General features: G+C 38.1%; 5 protein-coding genes across 9 annotated transcripts; 3 read left to right on the top strand and 2 right to left on the bottom strand.

The window, feature by feature from the left end:
* Nucleotides 1-634: 634 nt before the first annotated feature.
* On the top strand, nt 635-9,869 carry LOC111005730 (uncharacterized). Of its 5 annotated transcripts, XM_088126314.1 has the most exons (4): nt 664-1,087; nt 8,756-9,439; nt 9,516-9,662; nt 9,729-9,869. In XM_088126314.1, exons 2-3 carry the CDS (start codon nt 8,759-8,761, stop codon nt 9,624-9,626), a joined length of 792 nt encoding a protein of 263 aa, XP_087982440.1. In that variant the 5' UTR covers nt 664-1,087; nt 8,756-8,758; the 3' UTR covers nt 9,627-9,662; nt 9,729-9,869. The 5 variants fall into 5 exon arrangements, 1 of the variants encoding a protein (XP_087982440.1); XR_015792129.1 differs by lacking the exons at nt 8,756-9,439; nt 9,516-9,662; nt 9,729-9,869 and adding an exon at nt 1,370-1,727 and having other exon boundaries at nt 635-1,087; XR_002600763.2 differs by lacking the exons at nt 8,756-9,439; nt 9,516-9,662; nt 9,729-9,869 and adding an exon at nt 1,338-1,727 and having other exon boundaries at nt 635-1,087.
* LOC111005334 (cytochrome P450 CYP82D47) lies at nt 2,729-8,208 on the bottom strand. Its single transcript, XM_022276798.2, is given in 4 exon segments — nt 2,729-3,093; nt 3,096-3,507; nt 3,576-4,575; nt 7,483-8,208. Coding segments are annotated over 3 exon segments (1,596 nt in total). The 5' UTR covers nt 4,554-4,575; nt 7,483-8,208; the 3' UTR covers nt 2,729-2,887.
* Nucleotides 9,870-9,949: 80 nt separating the features above from the next.
* Nucleotides 9,950-11,950, top strand: LOC148213432 (uncharacterized). The gene is made up of 5 exons (XM_088126311.1): nt 9,950-10,087; nt 10,177-10,589; nt 10,666-11,067; nt 11,151-11,246; nt 11,332-11,950. Exons 2-5 carry the CDS (start codon nt 10,191-10,193, stop codon nt 11,539-11,541), a joined length of 1,107 nt encoding a protein of 368 aa, XP_087982437.1. The 5' UTR covers nt 9,950-10,087; nt 10,177-10,190; the 3' UTR covers nt 11,542-11,950.
* Nucleotides 11,951-12,384: 434 nt separating this feature from the next.
* Nucleotides 12,385-13,220, bottom strand: LOC111005455 (uncharacterized). Its single transcript, XM_022276954.1, has 2 exons — nt 12,802-13,220; nt 12,385-12,637 (listed from the first exon to the last, which is right to left on the bottom strand). Exons 1-2 carry the CDS (start codon nt 13,218-13,220, stop codon nt 12,385-12,387), a joined length of 672 nt encoding a protein of 223 aa, XP_022132646.1.
* Nucleotides 13,221-16,725: 3,505 nt separating this feature from the next.
* LOC111005406 (uncharacterized) lies at nt 16,726-17,821 on the top strand. Its single transcript, XM_022276886.2, has 3 exons — nt 16,726-16,960; nt 17,034-17,129; nt 17,216-17,821. The coding sequence occupies exons 2-3, from the start codon at nt 17,052-17,054 to the stop codon at nt 17,555-17,557; spliced, it is 420 nt and encodes a 139-aa protein (XP_022132578.2). The 5' UTR covers nt 16,726-16,960; nt 17,034-17,051; the 3' UTR covers nt 17,558-17,821.
* Nucleotides 17,822-18,488: the final 667 nt, after the last annotated feature.

Raw genomic sequence — 18,488 nt, 5'->3', positions numbered from 1 at the left:
GCATTGGAGAGAAAAATGACAGCTACATAATTTCTGGTTAATAAATAGTGAATACTATATAAAATATACGAATACCAAGTTATACCAAGTTGTAGATAATATAGTTCATAATACTTAGTGAAGTTAGTTCACCTACTAGTGACATTAGGACTCCTTAGGAGTGTAGCCGGGTAGATTCGAATTTTAAGTAAAGTGGAAAAAATCAAATCGGTTAAGGCTCTACTCCTTTTTGTGAAGTTGGAGTTTAAATCTTCACTCTCACATTTATTATATTATAAAATTTACTACTATATGATTCTATTAATATAGTTGTTTTATTGCATGCTTTAACATAGGAAAATAATTAATATATATATCCAAAAAAATTTCAATGCAATTCAAAGGATTTTTTTCCCCTTAAAGTGAACTTTAGTCTGATTTTTCTATTTGGATTCATAATTTTCAAAATGTGTATCATACTTCTTTAAAGGAAATATTCCTGTCATTGTCATTATTTTTCAATTAATATTATTTAATCAACATTAACCAAAGTTATATAGCTATAATACATGGCTAGAAAACTTCTAAAATAAAAGTAAAAGACAATTTTTTTTAAGAAATTTTCAACTTTAGATTTAGAATAATACTTAGATATTTCGTATCGTGTTTTTTTAACAATTAAACGAGAGGAATGCTAAATAAGAGAGAAGAAAAACTAAAAAAAAAAAATAATAGTTGTCAACTTCAAGCATAATTCAACACTAATTTATATATATATTTCGACCTCAGAGGTTGAGTTTGGTCCTGGCTGTACAAAAAAATGAAAGTGTTTTAAAAAAAGAAAAGAAAAAAATTTAAATTAGAATGTTTGCTAAACTCAGACGAAATGAGTTTTGAGGTTGAAACTTCAGAGTAGTCTCAGAATCGGAGACGACGGCCCCTCACCCTTCTGATTTAGGAAGGCGACGCAGATTGGATCTGGGAACCTGAAATTGAAGCGAAATCAAGCAGGTTTGTGCTGTACGGCGTCTCCGATCAGGCTTGGACGTGGTTCGATTGTCTCAATCGACGCATTCCATGGACCGGGCCAACCATTCGCGTCTTCCAGGTTCAGGTCTTCCCCCTTTCTCGATTCCGTTCTCTCTTTTTCAGTTTAGGGTTTAGGGTTCCTCAAACTAATTACAACTTTAACATTTAACAATCGACTGTTGGCTGTCTTAGTCTTAGATTATTTTCCTTTTTGCCCGTCCCCTGCTTTCTTCTTGTTTCTCAGAATTAGGGTTTTGCTTTCTTCCTCACAAACCCTAGCATTTTCACGCAATTGAGTGTAAGATTAAAGTTCCAATTTGCTAATGCAGCCTAGAGATAACTCGCTACTTTGCGATTCTAGGATTGTTGACGAGATTGAACCACATGCCTATGGGATGATTTTGCTCCTCTTAGGAACATTTTGAATGCAGTCAGATTTTTTGTTTTGATCTTTCACCATCAGGTTCTTTTGCCTCTTTTAGATACAAGTTTTTGTTACTACTTGGGTCTTCACTTCTCTGTCAATGTCCACAAAGCTCTTCCAGGGAGTTGAGGGCAATGATTATGTGGGTTCGCATTCTCCTTCAATTTGTAACCTATGAGCTTTAGTTTTGATTTAGTGATAATTTATCACGGTACAAGGTTCAAACCATGTAATCTCACTCCCTCATAATTTTTAGATTAAAGTTCACAAAATACCCTGAAACTTTAGTAGTGTAGGTTTCAATTATGGCCACCCTCAATCTTTAAAATTGTTTAATAGAAACCCTTTAAGAAAAATTAAAATGGGACGTGGGGTTGAGTTGGATTATCTGAGTTGTAAAAGTGAAGTTGCATGTGGGCATAGGTGGTTTCAATTATGCCATATAATTTAAAGCTCTCATTTTCACCCATAACTTCTAAAATTGTTCAAAAATCCCCTTAGTTAGCTTTCTATTAACATGAAGATGGAAACTAGTGTGTAACTAAGGGTCTTAGTTACATAAAAAAGTAGTGTTATTTTAGAGGAAATAATTTTGAGGGCTTGGATAAAATATTGTTCTCTCATAGAAAAATTTGAGGGAATAAAATTTTCAAGGGTAAACAAACCATGAACTATATACAAAATCTGGTGCCTCCATTTCCATGATCAATTGACAAAAATTAAGGCTAACAAAGAAGCTCAAAACAACAAAACCTAGGGATTACGAGTTGTTTGTTAAATTTTTTACATTTGAAGATGGAAATTGTCTTCCTCTGTCGATCTTTTTTTTTTGGTTCTCCTAACATCCACCCCATGCTTTCCATTTTTCCACAATTTTTCTCTCAAGAACATAGGCTACTCACAAAGCTCTCTCTAGACCCACATCTTTAGCTTTACCAATACGTGGTTTCTGATTTTTATAATTTTTCTAATCTCCAAATTTCCTTCCCTCCCTAATCTGCACGATTTTTAATGTGACTAAAACTATTTGATTACCATTTGGCCACATCATATTTCAATCTTCATTCTTCATTTGAATGGGCAAGTAAGTAAATGGAACGGTTGTTTTGAAACAATTTTGAGTTTAAGGATTAAAATTAAAATTTTAAAATAATAGAAGTATAATTGAAATTTATCTCAAAGTTTAAGGGCATAGTTGAGAGGGTATCTCCCTTTTCATCCCTCACTTACTCTTTAAGGAAAAAGTTGATAAAAGAAAACATATTTTTTTAAAGATTTTAAATATGGAAAGTGGAATTGACACTTTTGAAATGCCAGGGGATAAGCAGAATTGAAATCTATCCCAAACTTCAAGTGGATTTGGTACCATTTAACCCTTTTTTTATTCAAACATAATTACCAACCCTTACACAGAAGATATTAAACAGGGGCCGGTGATTACATGATAGTAAAACGTCAATCATAGAGTGCATGAGACAAGCGTGGTTTGATGAACACTTCCAATGGACTGGCTTTCATGTTCGACAATCCAATTGATCCTGTCATATCGACGGCAGCGTCCTCCACTGTCGATATATCAAAAGCTTGAAGCAGTCCACCCAAAATAAGTTGTACCATTTGGAGTCCCAAGGACATTCCAGAGCATGCTCTTCTTCCTCCCCGAAAGGGATTAACTCAAACTGCTGTCCCTTCACATCAAAATCTTTGTGGGTCGTCAGAAACCTTTCTGGTTTGAACTCCAATGGCTCCCCCCACACCCTCTCATCTCTGTGGATCTTCCAGAGGTTCATGAACAACCATGTCCCTTTCTCGATATGGAACCCGTCGATGGCAAAATCCTCTGAGGTTTCTCGAACAAAGAGGCCTACTACTCCGTACAACCGCATTGTCTCCTTCACTACTGCCTGGAAATACACTAGCTTTCCGATGTCAGATTCATTCAACTCTCTATCTCGGCCGATACGGGCATCTAGTTCTTGTTGTACTTTTCTTAGTGCAGGGCGATTGTTCAGCAGCAATGAGAGTGCCCATGTCACGACCACCACTGTTGTATCACTCCCTCCCAAAACCATGGTCTGCACATATATATAAACAGAGTCAGAATAGAGTCTCATCATTCTTGATTGAAAAGATCAATACGTACCAAACATGTAGCTTTGATAATGGTATCGTCATCAAAGCTATGAGCCGAATCTGAAACAACATTGGCCGTTTCCTCCTCGAGAACTGAAAGCATCACGTCCATGAAGTCTTTATCTTCTTTGGATCTGCCGGAAGCTCTGTCCTTCCTGTGTTCCTCCAACCACCGTGTCAACATATGGTCCAATTCTTTAGAAGTTCTTTTCATGGCCTTCACATGGCCGCCAACATCCAACCATCCTAAATACGGGACAACATCACCCAATGTAAAAAGTCCCATTAAGCGTAAGAACTCCTTCGTTGCTCTGTGGCACGCTCGCGCCTCTGCCTCTGCTACCATTGCTGCAGCTCCAAAGTACCTTTTACCAGCCACGACGCCGAGAATGAGGTTCATAGTCAAGTCACCGACCCACTGCTTCATTTCCACCAAAACCTGGCCCTGCTCGTCTCTTCTTTCTTTCCAAGCTGTGTATAGCTCTTTTATGGCTTGGTTCACTTCCGACTCTCGAACGTTTCTGAGGAGCTCGAGTCTGCGATTGGAAAGAAGGTGGAGGTTGGTTGTTTTACGCATTTTGCGCCAGTAAGAGTCGTAGGGTCCGAAAGCGAACATGGCGTAGTTGTAGCCCAAGATTTTAGAGGCGAGAATATTGGGGCGGGAGGAGATGGCAACGTCATGGGTGGTGAAGCACTGTTTCGCCGCCTCCCAGCTATTGATCACGACGGCTTTGCGGATACCCAATTGGATGGAGAAGATTGGACCGTATTCATTTGCCAAAGCACTCAGCTTTATATGGGGCAGTTCAGGCCCTGCGAGGAGAGGAAGGTGCCCAATTAGAGGCCACCCGCCGGCCACCGTGGGCGGCTTTAGACCCTTTGATGCGGTGAATGTTTTGAGGAGAAAACGGAAGAAATTGATGGCAATGACACCGGCGAGAAGGGTGGTAATCAGGCTGAGCCAATTGAATTGCGCATTTGGTTCCATCGACGAATGAAGGGGTGGAGAACTAATGAAGAAGAAACTCAAATTAACGAACAAGTCAATGGCAAGGCGCAGCGGTGGGCATGAATCCAAGGGCGTAGTAAGCAGTTGTTATCAAGTTGCACAGAATAAATAAAAAAAAATACAAAATTAACCAAAACAACAAAAACACACAAAACAACACAATAATAAAATAATAAAATATAACTTTATATCGCGAAGTAGTCGGTAGAATCTGACAACTAAAATAACATTTTTTATTTATATTAAAAAAGGTAAAAGCTTACTAAAGCTCATACGTTACTTTTTTTTTCTTTCAAATTAGTGTAACATCTGCATTATTTTGAAAATAAGTTTAAAAAATGACCAGTTTGATAATTAGTTTTCAAGTTTTCAGTTTTTAGTTGTTTAAAAACAAGCTTATTTGATAATTAATTCAATTTTCTGTTTTTTGTTTTTTAATATCGTTTTTGAAATCCTTTATAAATTTCAATTTTTATCTTTCTAAAAACAGTTTTTTGTTTCTCAAAATCTTTTTTTTTCTTTTTCTTTCAGATACCTATCTCTAATAATTTTTTCTCGCTCTAAAATATTTTTCTATTTAAATTTATCTCTTTAAAAAGTTTATCTATCTCTCTCTAAAATTTTCATCTCTTGAATATTTGTCACCCTCTCCAAAATTTTCATTGGTATGTATTTATATTTCTTTCTTTTTTTCTAACCTATCATTTTCTTTTTCCTCTCTCTAAAAATTTAATATTTTTCCATATGTTCCTTATTCTCAAATTTCATATTTTATAATTTTTTTCTGATTAATTTATTTTTTCTCTAAAAAAATATATCTTCAACTTACTCTATCTAAATATTTTCTCGTTTAATTTTCTTTCACTTCTAACTTTGTTTCTCTTTCTATTTATTTATTTATTTTCTGTAATAAATATATTTTGAATTTTTTCTTCTCGTCAAAACTTTGTTCTCACTATAATTTTTCTTTTTCCTTCTTGTCAAAACTTTGTTCTCACTATAATTTTTCTTTCTCTTAAATTATTTTCTTTAATTAACACGTGTATTCTTATCTCAACTTTGCTCTCTCTAGAATTCTCTATTTTTTACTTTAACTTTTCTATCGCTAATTTATTTTTCTAACTTTTCTCTAACTCTCTAAAATTTATTCTCTCTTACATTTTTCTTTCAAAATTTTTTTTTATACGACAAAAATTCTCATAGGGTCGAGTCCTCGCTTTAAGAACAGATAATGAATTTCCCATCTTGTCCCATCTCCCATTCTATATATATTTTGTTAATTGTTTTACTAAATTATGAATAAATATTAATCTAATTATTTATACTAGTAAATAATAATTTTTGAGTAAAATAATATAAATTATATATCTTTATTTTTTTATTTTTTAAATTCTAAAAATAATTAAAATTAATTATTAAAGCAATAATTTTTCTCGTGAAGATCCTCGCCCACAAATGAGGATTCATGAACTTGGACCTCGATTCTCGAATTCGGAGAACAAGTTGGAGATGAGAATTAAAAATTTCGTGGAAGATGGCATCCCGACTTCTACCCCACACCGTTGGCGTCTCTAATATTTTACATAAATTTTTTTTATCTCTAATATATATTTTCAAATTTCTAACTTTTTAAAAACAGAAAATCATAAATAGTTACCAAACATATGTTTGGTTTTCAGTTTTTCAAAATCAAAAAACAAAAACAGTTATCAAACGTATATGATTTTTGTTTTTTGAAAACAGAAATCTAAAAACATAAAAAAAAAACAAAAACCAAAAAGTTATCAAACGATCCTTAAAAAGAATGAATTAATGTGATTTGATCGAGGAGAGAAAAAAGATAATCCAACTCGAAATTTCTACAATTCCTTAGAAATTTAGTCTAAGAATTAGACGTAATTCGAAATTTCTACAATTTCTTAAGGCTCGTTTGGTAACCTATTTCTATTTTTGGTTTTTGGTTTTATGTTTCTAAAAAGCAAAAACTATATATATTTGATAACTATACTTTATTTTTGTTTTTAAAAAAACAGAAAACCAAACATGACTGTAACCATTTTTAGTTTTTTGTTTTTAAAAAGTTGAGAGAAAATTTTATCCAGGTAGAGATGACAATGGTGTGGATGTGAGTGGGGATACTCTCTCCCATTCTCGTGATCGTGAAAATTTTTAATTCCCGTCTCCATCTCGTTTTTTGTTCTGAGAGATGTTGTCGAGAAAAATTATCGATTTAATTATTTTAGTTATTTAGAATTTTAAAAATAAAATAATGTAATAAATATATATTACTTATCTAAAAAATGGAATTGGGGACGGACTCGGGACATGCGTTTCCTATTTTTAGGGTCCAACCCTGTCGAAATCTTTGTCATCCTTAATGTAAAGATATGAAAATACAAGAGAGATTTAAATGAATTTTTTAAAGATAAATTTTAGAGAGATAAATAAAAAGATTTAGAAAAAAAAAATTAGTGAAAGAAAAGTTACACAAAAGAAAAAAAATTTAGAGAAAAAAGTACGAGGAAAAGATATAGCAAAGTAAAAAAAAACAAGAAGAAACGGGAAAGAAAAAGAAAAATTATAGTGGATTTCGAATAAATAAATAAATATAGAAATAAATAAAAGTTACCTGAACAATTAAAAAAATACATAATTTTCCGAGGATGATGAAAAAGAAAAGTTATAAAAACGAAATTTTAGAGAGAGCAAAATTAAAAAAGATATTAAATTTTTAAATAGAGAAATGAAGTTAATTTGTCAGAAACGTTTTAGTGATAAATACTGAGCAACAAAACACATCAAACAAGAAGAAAATAAAATAATAAAAGATGTCTTTATATGATGAAGTGGTAGGTAGAAAAATAATATTTTTTAATTTATATTTAAACAAAAAAGGTGAAAAGCTTACCGTCGGCAACAGAGACGGAGAGCGGCGGCGGAGATGGAAGTGGTGGCTGCAGCTCAGTGTAGGTGTCGACGGTGGCAGGATCAACGAGGCAACGACATGATCAACAAAGGTGACAGAGGCAATATGTGGAGGAGGGTAGGAGATGAAGTGTGGGAGAAATAAGGAGAAAACATGGGATATTGACTCAAATGACCTTCAAAAACTTTTGAAATGCTCAAATAACCCTCTTTCTTTTATTGTGCCATAATGACCCACTTGAATATTAAATTAATTTTTATAGGCAGCGAAATTACTATAGTACCATTCGTTCAAAAAATTGGACCGTTCTAACTTTCCCAATTTCTCTCCGTTTTCAGTCGTCGTTCCTCTTCTCCTTCTCCGTTCATCTTCTCCTTTTCCGTTTGCGTGAGTCGTCTTCTCCTTCTCCGTTCGCGTGAGTCGTCTTCTCCTGCTCCGTCTCCGTTCGAAATCGCTCGAGGTAAGTTCAATTTTTCCACTGCTCCGTGGGGTTAGGGCTACGTTTTTTCATGTTGAATGGGTTCTTTTCCGTTGATTCCTGAACACCAGCATTGTATCTTGTTGACCATGTACATGAATGAGTGATTTCGCTGTCCGATTTTACTTTATTTTGTTCGTTCCATTATTGGAAGGTTGTTCTGCTGTGATTTCCTTCATTGTTGTTCTGCCGAAATTGATTTTTGACCTGAAATTGAGTTTTGAGGTATGTGGGAGGGAACCGTTCTCAGTGTGTTGGGAGGTTGAAGAAGGAGGAGAGCTCTGCCATTATTCTCGGGTCGATATCGGGCGAGGTTGAGCACGAGGTATTCGTCAGATGCTTGAGGCTGAACTTCGAGGTTCCTCGAGGTAAGCTCGAGGTTGGATTTCTTTCAAGTACCTCGGGTTGACCTCGCGCGAGGTTGAACTCGAGGTATTTGAAAGAAATCCAACCTCGAGCTTACCTCGAGGTTCAGACTAAGCTGAATACATCGGGCATAACCTCGCCCGAGGTCAACCCGAGAAAAATGACAGAAGCTTACAAACGTTGCATATTTTTGTGTAGTATATATTATGTGAAATTTCTCGGGCCCGATCTTACCCGAGGTTGTGCCCGAGGAAAATTACAGAATGTAAACTTTGTTAACAGTAATATATATTTTGCCCGAATTATTTAGTGAGTTATTAAACAATGTTCATTTATGACCATATATGGTTTAGTTCAGTGTAAACTTGATGGTTTGAATCTGAGTGTAAATGTTTGTGTATTTACTTATAGGAAATGGATTTGGTACCGAAGGTCCCTCTCTCGCTGTACGTCTCGTCCCAGCTCACCTATCTATCGCACCTAGCGAAGACATCCGAGGCTATTAAGAAGAAACTTACCCCCGATCAGCTTCGTTTATTTAGGAAGACTGCAGTTGGACATTTGCTTGATGTGGATCTTGTCTTTAACGGGCCACTAATTCATTGTCTGCTGCTTAGGGAGGTAAATGAGAGTCGTAAGGACACCATGAGTTTTAACTTGTTTGGTAGTAAGGTGTCCTTTGGACAGAGAGAATTTGATTTAATTAGCGGCCTAAAATATTCAACAGCCACCGTTATGAAGGACACCTATCCTCGTAGGCTTAGGGCCCTATACTTTGATGATAATGTAGACCTAACGTTGGCTAAGTTTGAGAAGAAGTATGAAGTGCTTCGTTTTGAGGATGATTGGGATGCGGTCAAGGTCTCAATTATATACTTTGTTGAGTTTGTACTTTATGGGCGGGAAAGAAGCGTGAAGTACGACAGTAGTCTGCTTGGAATAGTAAATGATTGGGAAGTGTGTTGCAACCATGACTGGGGGCAACTATCATTTGAGAAGACTATGAGGAGTCTGGAGCGAGCTCTTGCGAAGAAGACACCTCAAGGGGCGTTGAGGAAATTGTACAGTCTTTATGGTTTCCCGTGGGTATTCCAGGTAAATAAATATATATGAATTTTTAATTTAATTTGGACATACTAATCGTTACTAATATTATTTGTAATTTGTGCAGGTGTGGGCGTATGAGACAATATCTTCCATGGCGGGACGTGTTGCCAAGAAGATAAGTGATAGTTTGGTACCCCGCATGCTCCGGTGGAGGTGCGGTCACTCGACTGGATGACTCGTGCTGGAGAGGGAGATCTTCCAGTCTACAACAGTAAGTCTGACCCTTTTTTATGACTTTATTTCAAACTGTGTAGTATTGATATCATTTTCCGTGCAGGCCAGAATTAGTGGCTTAGAACCGACTGAAGCGGAGAGAAGGTTTTTCAATAGGGCAATCGAACCATCAGCATCAGATGAACTAAAAGCTGATGAGGAAGTCAGTCAACGTCCAGAGACTGCATTCGAGGGTGAGGACATAAACACGGACCGTCCAACCGACAATGTTGGTGCTCCTACCACTGCCGAGGTCGATCGTAACCAGGATGGAGAGGCGATACAGAACAAAGAAAAAAAAAGGTTATCAAGAAAGTGTTAAAAAGAATTAAAGTGTTGGACACGCGTGTAGCCGCTATGGATAGGAGACTTGAAGGCGTAGAGGGTGAGTTGAAAGCCATACGCAAGTATTTGCGGCTAAGGGTAAGTGTTTCCTTCATTAAGTTTGTATTATGGAATGTTTTCTCTATCAAGGTTGGTAAATATTTCATTTTATGTACATGGTCAACCAGTCGACCCAACCGATATGCGAATAGGCAGAGGAGGTGACGATGCTGGTGGATCAGGAAGTGCTGGCGATGGAGGGCGTACTCATGAGGGGGCAACAGACAGTCATCCCGAAGGCGATGGACATGGGGATGCAGCGGGCGATGGACATGGGAATGCAGTGGGCAATGGTCATGAAGACGCAGTTGTCCAAAATGTCCAGAACGAAGATGTGGACCCGAAGGCAGCAGAGGTCGACACTGTTGCGGTTGACACGGTCAAGGTTGGTAAGGAAAAAATCGTGGAACCTGAGGTAGAATATGTGCTTCAAGGAACGCCTCCTGATCATCCCAATGACGTCCAAAGTATCGGCATTGGTACATCAAAACACATGGGAGATGTTGACATCGACGCCAATCTGTACCAGTCACCGACACAGGTATCTCAATTGCTGCGCACTAACTTATTTTGGTTGGGGTTACTTTGACGATGTTGTAATGATAACATCTTTTCAGGTCAAGATTCTACAGGATTTATCAGATACCGACACTGACCCAGATATCGTATCCCAATCACCAGCGTCCGAGGAAACACAATCACAAGGCCAGACACGTGTGGATGACAGCGACGTACGTGTGTTATCTCAGCCAGTCACGCGTCCACCCCCTCGTCGTGGAGAACGGGAAAAGAAAAAGCCATGGAGACTTGGAGGGTCGTACGAAGTTAAAGTGGGCGGGAAGCGAAAGAGGATCGTGTACAATCCACTCCCAGATCTCCCAGCTGTAGAGGAGGTCAAATTCGAAAAGTGGATTGAAGACTACGAATCAAATCGTTCGTCCCGAAGGACACCATACGCATACAGAAAGAAGCAATGGTTTCGTGATCTACTTAGGCCGAACAACTGGTGCACGAATGAGGTACATAGGCTTTGAGTGGTGGAGTCTAGGAATTACTAATTGTTTTGTGTCTATTACTTTTAATATGACGATGATACTTGCAGGTCGTTGATTCACTAGTCATGTTCGTGCGGAAGAAGCTAGAAGAACATCCTGACTTATGTTCTCGCCAATTCACCACTGGAGACACTGTGTTGTCGGTATGTCCCACGTAATTGTCTGTTTCTCAATTTTTTGTTCTCTATTTCTTATCCATGCCTAACAACATCCATATTAAATGTACAGAACTTTTTCCATCGAACTGATGGTCTATATGAGCTGGTGAAATCAAAGAATGCCACCCCAGCACAAGTGGCGAAGGAGTATGACTGGGATGCGCGGGAGAGTACCGTCATAGCATACATTAACGGAAGTCATTCGGACTACCCGCTCAAGTGGCGTGAGGTGGAGGCTGTCTATTTACCCTCAATGTCAACGGCAACCATTGGGTTATGATATGCATAGACTTCGTTGAAGGTGAGATCGTTGTCTGGGACTCCCTGAGGGCAATTACCTCAGATGCATCATTGGAGGAGCAACTGGAAGTCATGCGCACAGTCATCCCATCGTTATTGCATAAATCTCAGGTCATCGCAGTACGTCCAAACCTACCAATGACACCGTGGCGAATTCGTAGGGTTACGTCGGCACCGCAACAGTTTGGTAGTGGAGACTGCGGCATTTTTTGTGTAAAGTATTTTGAATATGATGTAATAGGGACTTCTTTAGAAACATTGAGGCAAAACAATATGTCATACTTTAGGAGGCAATTTGCCTTCCAGCTATGGTCTAATAAGGCAGTTTGGTGATAATTTGTACAAAATCTTTTGCAACGTAGTATCTATTATCTCTATTTGGTGACAAAGTATACGAACTATTTTTCAATATATTATTCATTTTAATATCTACTTTCATAGCTCATTGAATTTTAGGGCCGGGGTCCAATATAACTCGGCCATGAATTATGGAATCAATACAAATGTGCCAACCTCGGGTTCGACCTCGACCAAGATCGCGCCCGAGAAATTTGACAGAACCTTAAAAATATTCCAACCCCGGGTGTCACCTAGCCCGAAAATGACCAGGAATTTTGACAGAACCTTCCAATGAGCTTACCTAGGGCTTCACCTCGTCCGAGAAAGCACCGAGACTTTTCACAGAACATGGCAGAAGCTGAAAAGAATTATTCTTGACTTAGTCTACTTCTGAACCTACAAAATACATCATTTTAACGCCGGCAAAACCATAATGTAGTAGTATTTACATAGCACACATAGTTCCGACTATAATAAAACCATATCATTCTGTTCGGAGCGGTTGCCTACACGTCTTGCGGTTGTATCCAACGTTTCCACATCGCCCGCATTTGTGTACCTGTCGGACTTCCCCGGCCGATGATATTCTAGTAGTTTGGCGACGTCCAACACGCGGAACAAATTTTGGTGGCTTAATCGTCTTTGGCACGTAGTCATCCGGTAAAATCCAATCTTCCTCATCTCCGAGTGGGTACACGGGTTCGGCGTAACCAAGTATGAGGGTTTCGATTCGGTACCTATCAGAACATAATGAATGCACGCTAATGTTTTAAAAAAAACCGCCCCAGCAATGGCACGAGAGCATGGAATCTCGAAATAGTCAAATTGTTTACACGTGCAGGTCTTGCTATTCAGGTTGACCCTTACCTTGGATGTACCATCATGCACTTCGAATTCGAACCGATCAATTGGCCTGACATGATGATATCGAGCTCGCTCTACCTCTTTTTTAAGAATAATTTCTGCATATTCAGTAAGAACTGTTCCTCGACTAGAGGCAGCCGTCCGCCTCTCATAAAGCCATTGTTGTAGTAGAGCTCGGCAATTTTCAAATAGAGCTGTTATTGGCAAAGCACGAGCATGAACAAGTACCGCATTCATGGACTCAGCAAGATTCGAGGTCATTTGGTTATACCTCATTCCAGGTTGATATGCACGAGCCCACTTGTCGAATCCGATGTCTTCCAAATATTTCTGGACTCCTGGGAATCCGGCTAGTTGGCCCCAATAGTATCGAAACTTTGATATCTTGAACGTCTTTGCTGCTTTAGCAAAAATTATTTGCATTCCCTCATTTCTAAACTTCTCATTCAATTTCATCGCTAAATGATGCATACATGTGACGTGCGCTGCATCAGGAAACACCGTTGCCACGGAGTTCGTGATACTTGATGCCGGTCAGATACAAAAACCAAACCATTTATGTCACCTATACAAATCCTAACCCGGTTGATAAACCAAGTCCATGAATCATCACACTCATTATCGACAACATCGAATGCAAGAGGGTAAATTTGGTTGTTGCCATCTATTGAGGATGCAGTAAGTAGTACTCCTTTGTACTTCCCCTTCAAATGTGCTCCATCAACCACAAGTATAGGTCATATGCAACTTCCAAAACCCCTAATCGAGCATCCTAAGGCCATGAATGCGTACTTGAAGAATGTGTCGTCCTCCAATTTCATGTGGAAAATCGTTCCTTCATTCACGGCCTTCAAAGCCTCTCCATACTTATGTAAAGTAGAGTACGACTCTCTAGGCGATCCCATCAATATGATCGAAGGTCCACCGGTCGATGATATTGAAGACGGAGAGGGCACAAATAAGAAGAAAGAGAAAAAGAAGAAGAAGATCAAGAAGAAGGTGTATAAGCGGTTAGGAAGGTTGGACATGCGTATCGATGCCGTGGAAAACAGGCTCAAGGGTGTGGAAGGTGAGTTAAAGTCCATACGGAAGTATTTACGACGGCTTGCCAGGGTAAGTACATAACTTTATTAAATTTTGTATTCCCGTATGTTTTTTAAAATTTGGATGGTGTGATATGTCATTTGATGTATAGGGTCAACTAGTCGATCCTGCTGAAATGCGAAGCGCCAAAGTAGGCGGTCATGCTGGTGGAGCAGGACACATGGACGTCGACATGGTAGAGGTTCACCAGGTCCAAAATGCATCTGATGTCCCGAAACAACCAGAGGTTCACGAAGTACTGAAGGTCAACATAGGAGATGATGCAGGGGTTCGAAACGTGGAAGAGGTTGAGTCGGACTCGAACCAGTTTCAGACACCGACGCCAGAGGTATCGAATCGTACATGTAAGGACCATTTCGTAGTGAAAAACAAAAAAACAAAAAAAAGGGAAAAAGAAAAAAAAATTGGAATTTTAGTTGGAAGTGCATTTTGGTAATTTCGCAAAAAAAAAAAAGAAATGAAAGTTTTTTTTAGAAAGGCACGTGTGTATGTGTGTTGTTGATTAATGAAGGTGGGTGACAGGTGTTTTAAAAAGAAAATAAAAGGAGGGGAAGGAAAAGAATAAATAAAAAGAAAGAAAGAAAAAGCATAAGAACGGAAAAAGGAAAGAAAAGAAAGAAGTGTGAAGAAAAGAGAGAGACAACGTAGGAGAAGAAGAATGAACAGGGAAGAGAAAGAAATCGAAGGTGGTGTACGGCTAAGGAGGAAGGAAGAGTTTTTTTTTTAAACCGGTTCGAGTTTTTGAAGCTTGTTTTTGGGTAAGTTTCAGTGTCTTAAACCATGAGATTCTCGAAAATAGACTCCTTTCATTTGTGGGTTTTGTGAAGGACAACTTATTTGAGGTTAAAATTGTGGTCCTTGGTTGAAGAAAAAGAAAGAAAAATAGAGAAAGAGGATGGAAGAAAGGAAGAAAATCCGTGGGTTTTGGAGAAGAAAGAAGAAGAAGATGAATAGTTTTTGGGAAGAGAGAGAAATGAATTTTTGAATAGAATTTAATTGAGAAAATTAAAAATGAATTGGTAAAAGAAAGGGGAAATCACGTGAGAAGGTGAAAGGAAGAGAAATTCAATGGGTTTTTGTGGGACCCACTTGTAAATGGTATCAGAGTGAAAAATGGTGGGTTGTTAATGAAGAGGGAGAATGGGTTATAAAATTTGATTTATGTGGATTTATTTGGAAGGTAATATAATTTCAATTGGAAACAAGAATATGTTGAAGTTAAATTGGATTAAAGCATGAATTAATTTGGTATTGAATCGATATTTCAGGTCGAGCGGAAATTGGAACGGAGGACGACCGAGTTTGAAGGATTAGTGAGTGGTTTATTTTATTAAATGGTTTTAGATACCTACTGATATAGAATTTCTAAGAAATTATATATTATGTATGATTTAGCATTTCTGCTAAGAATGAAAGAAAATGTGTTTGTTCGAGAATTTAGAAATGTTTATGAGAATTTAGAAATGCTTTATGTGTTTAAAGAATGGTTTAAGCTTATGGAAGATATTTAGAAAGAGATTTTAGAATTTCATGAAATGTTCTTAAAAAGAAATATTTTAGAAATGATTTGAGAAAAAAAAAGTTCTTAGAAAGAAGAAAGAAGGAAAGAAGAATTTTAGAACAGTTTATGAGATTGAGAAAGAAGTTTTCAAACCACCATGTTATTGTATCTAGGTGATTACTCGTATGCTATGTGAATGTGTTTCTATAGTATACCCAGAAATAGAAGGTCTTTGGGACCATTTTACTCCACGTGTTGAGAGAATTATTCTGCTATGCGTATTGAGATTACTCTATGCTAGTAGACCAGAATTATTCTGCTGTGTGTATTGAGATTACTCTACGCCAGTAGACCAGAATAGAATGTGGATACATGTGTGGTGTTGAGTTTTATCTATCTGTTTTATGTTTGAAGAAGAATGTTTTAAATGTTTTAGAATGTGTTTTAGCGCATGTTGAGAAGTTGGCGTAACTAGGTCGCAGGGAATGCAGGGGAATGCCGGGGCGATAAGGGCCAAATCCGGATTCCGAATCCTGGTCCGAATCCTGGACTTGGGAGCGTTGTCTTTTCGGTTTGCCTGTAAAGAAATTGTTGTTACAAATTTGATTTTGAGAAGTTTACTGAGTTTTATGAAATGTATAACGTTGCTCTAGTTTTACTCGAATTTTATGGAATTTTAATGAGAATGATTATTACTTCAGTTTTATGATGTTTGTTTTAAGAGCTGAATTTTCAGTTGTTTATGAAAGGAAGTTGACGACAATATTTTCTTATTAACTTACCACTCACTGAGCTTCTCAGCTCACTGTTTATGTTTTGTTTTCCCCCCAGGCTGTAACTGAGTATCTGAGTTTCTGAGTTTCAAGAAGAATTTAGTTCAGCTTCTGCCACCCCGAGTTATTCAAGAGTTGCATATCTCTTTGTATGTAGTTTAGTTGGTTTGTATGAAATTTTATCTGCATCTTGTTGAGAGGAAAAGAATGTATAGAATGGATGTAAGAATGGTTGTTTGATTAAGATTAATATCTTATTGTGCATCCATTCGGAGTTGTTAGTCAAAGTTCAGGTCAAAGGTAAGAAAGAAGTTGACCACTGACTTCGTAGTTAGTCGGGGTCTGTGGTCGGCGCGACTCGTTCTAGGACTAGTAGGTGTTTGGGACGGGTCGTGTCAGTACATCATATACTTCATTTTGTCAATATATCGAGGTTCTAACTAGTTTACTTTCAGTCACAATACGTCGATAGTGCATCGGCGACGGACGAGGTCGTACCAGACCAATCACAGCATGTAGACTCGGACGAAATACGTCTCATATCACAACCATTGCCACGTCCCAAAATTCAGTGACCACATCGGGAAAGGAGAGTACCATGGAAGTTGCGTGCGTCGGTTGAAGTGAAGGTGGACGAAAAACGACATAAGGTCATACAATACAATCCAGTTGTGGATATTCCAAAAGAGGAGGATGACAAATTTCAGGTCTGGCTAGATGACGATGACAGACGTTCAACGCGAAAGACCGCATACTCCATCAGGAATAAGGCCTGGTTCCGCAACCTATTGAGGCCAGGTAACTGGTGCACAACCGAGGTAAGTGGTCATTAACCACACTAAATGTAGTAAATATGTATATGTTCATGTTTAAATTGGGTACTATTCATAGGTCGTCGATGAGCTGTTCATGTTAGTGTGGAAGAAACTTGAGCAGCGGCCTGACCTGTGTTCTCGGAAGTTCACAACTGGCGATCTAGTTCTTGCGGTACGTGTGTTCATGCTTATCCACTAACTTCAAATTGGTCATAGTGCATAGGTTGATGACTCATTGAGTTAAGTTTGACGTTACAGAACTACTTCAGACGTAAGGATGGTCTATATGCATGCATGCAATCTGATAGTTCATTGCCTTCAAAAGTAGCGGCCGAGTACGATTGGGACGGGAGGGACAAGAGCATCATGGGTTATACTGACGGCACTCATATGGACTACCCTTTGAGGTGGATGGAAGTGGACGTCATATATCTCCCATTTAACATCAGGGGCAAGCACTGGGTAATGGTATGTATCGACCTCGAGGAAGGCGAAATCGTAGTATGGGACTCCTTGACTTTAATGACCACGAATCATGCTATGGAGGATCATTTGAAGGTAAATGCGCACCATCATCCCAGTAATGCTCTTCAAATGTGATGTTATGAAAGTCCGACCCAATCTACCGATCCAACCATGGCGGATTCGACGAGTTACGTCAGCACCACAGCAGATTGGCGGTGGCGACTGTGGGATTTTCTGCGTCAAGTATTTTGAGTACGATGTAACCGAGTCCGCATTGGATACTCTAACACAGTCTAGGATCGCATACTTTAGGAGGCAACTTGCTTTTCAACTTTGGGTGAATAGACCTATTTTTTGATATTCCATTAGAATTGTTTTCTTATTTTGTACGTAACTTAGTTAAATTTGATAATACAAATGAATTTAAGTATATTAACTATGATTTAACAGGGACTCGTTTAGATACATTGAGACAAAACATCAATTATTAATGGAGTTTAGGACCAATATTAGGATCATTCTAATCTTTATTTATGAATAACATTGTATTTTACGGTCGAGGTAAGCTGGTTCACGCTCGAGGTTTTTTGCACAACTGAAAAAAATACCAACCTCGGTATCTACCTCGATCGAGTTCGAGCCCGAGAATATTGGCAGAACTGAAATAAAGAACAACCTCCATATTAAATGTACAGAACTTTAACCTCTATTTTTGTAGCTTATTGAATTTTACGGTCGGGGTCGGCCATAACTTGGCCGAGAATTATGGAATCAAGAAAAATATGCAGCGGCGGCCTCCAGTAAGAGTCCACAAATTTTGGTGGCTTAATCGTCCTCGGCACGTAGTCATCCGGTAAAATCCAATATTCTACGTCTCCGACGGGGGTACACGGGTTCGGCGTAACGAAGTATGAGGGTTTCGATTCGGTACCATTTTGTTCTGCATTACAAAGCACAATTGAAAGACAATTACAGATGGAGTATATATATATATATATATATATATATATATATATATAATATACATCAACCTCGGGCGGGAAACATATTTTCTCGCTCGAGGTGG

This window comes from Momordica charantia (genome assembly GCF_013281855.1).
Source record: "Momordica charantia cultivar OHB3-1 chromosome 1 unlocalized genomic scaffold, Mcharantia_2.0 BLBB01000001.1, whole genome shotgun sequence".
In the NCBI taxonomy this organism is placed as follows: Eukaryota; Viridiplantae; Streptophyta; class Magnoliopsida; order Cucurbitales; family Cucurbitaceae; genus Momordica; species Momordica charantia.
Note: the sequence above shows the minus strand (reverse complement) of the source record. Positions and strands in the feature narration are given on the sequence as shown.

Coding starts and splice junctions, on each gene's coding strand:
- LOC111005730 (XM_088126314.1), top strand. CDS start 8,759: ATGGATTTGGTACCGAAGGTCCCTCTCTCGCTGTACGTCTCGTCCCAG. Junction 9,440..9,515: donor GTTTCCCGTGGGTATTCCAG/GTAAATAAATAT, acceptor TAATTTGTGCAG/GTGTGGGCGTATGAGACAAT.
- LOC148213432 (XM_088126311.1), top strand. CDS start 10,191: ATGCGAATAGGCAGAGGAGGTGACGATGCTGGTGGATCAGGAAGTGCT. Junction 10,590..10,665: donor TGTACCAGTCACCGACACAG/GTATCTCAATTG, acceptor ACATCTTTTCAG/GTCAAGATTCTACAGGATTT. Junction 11,068..11,150: donor ACAACTGGTGCACGAATGAG/GTACATAGGCTT, acceptor TGATACTTGCAG/GTCGTTGATTCACTAGTCAT.
- LOC111005455 (XM_022276954.1), bottom strand. CDS start 13,220: ATGAAATTGAATGAGAAGTTTAGAAATGAGGGAATGCAAATAATTTTT. Junction 12,638..12,801: donor CATGTCAGGCCAATTGATCG/GTTCGAATTCGA, acceptor ATGTTCTGATAG/GTACCGAATCGAAACCCTCA.
- LOC111005406 (XM_022276886.2), top strand. CDS start 17,052: ATGTTAGTGTGGAAGAAACTTGAGCAGCGGCCTGACCTGTGTTCTCGG. Junction 17,130..17,215: donor CTGGCGATCTAGTTCTTGCG/GTACGTGTGTTC, acceptor TTGACGTTACAG/AACTACTTCAGACGTAAGGA.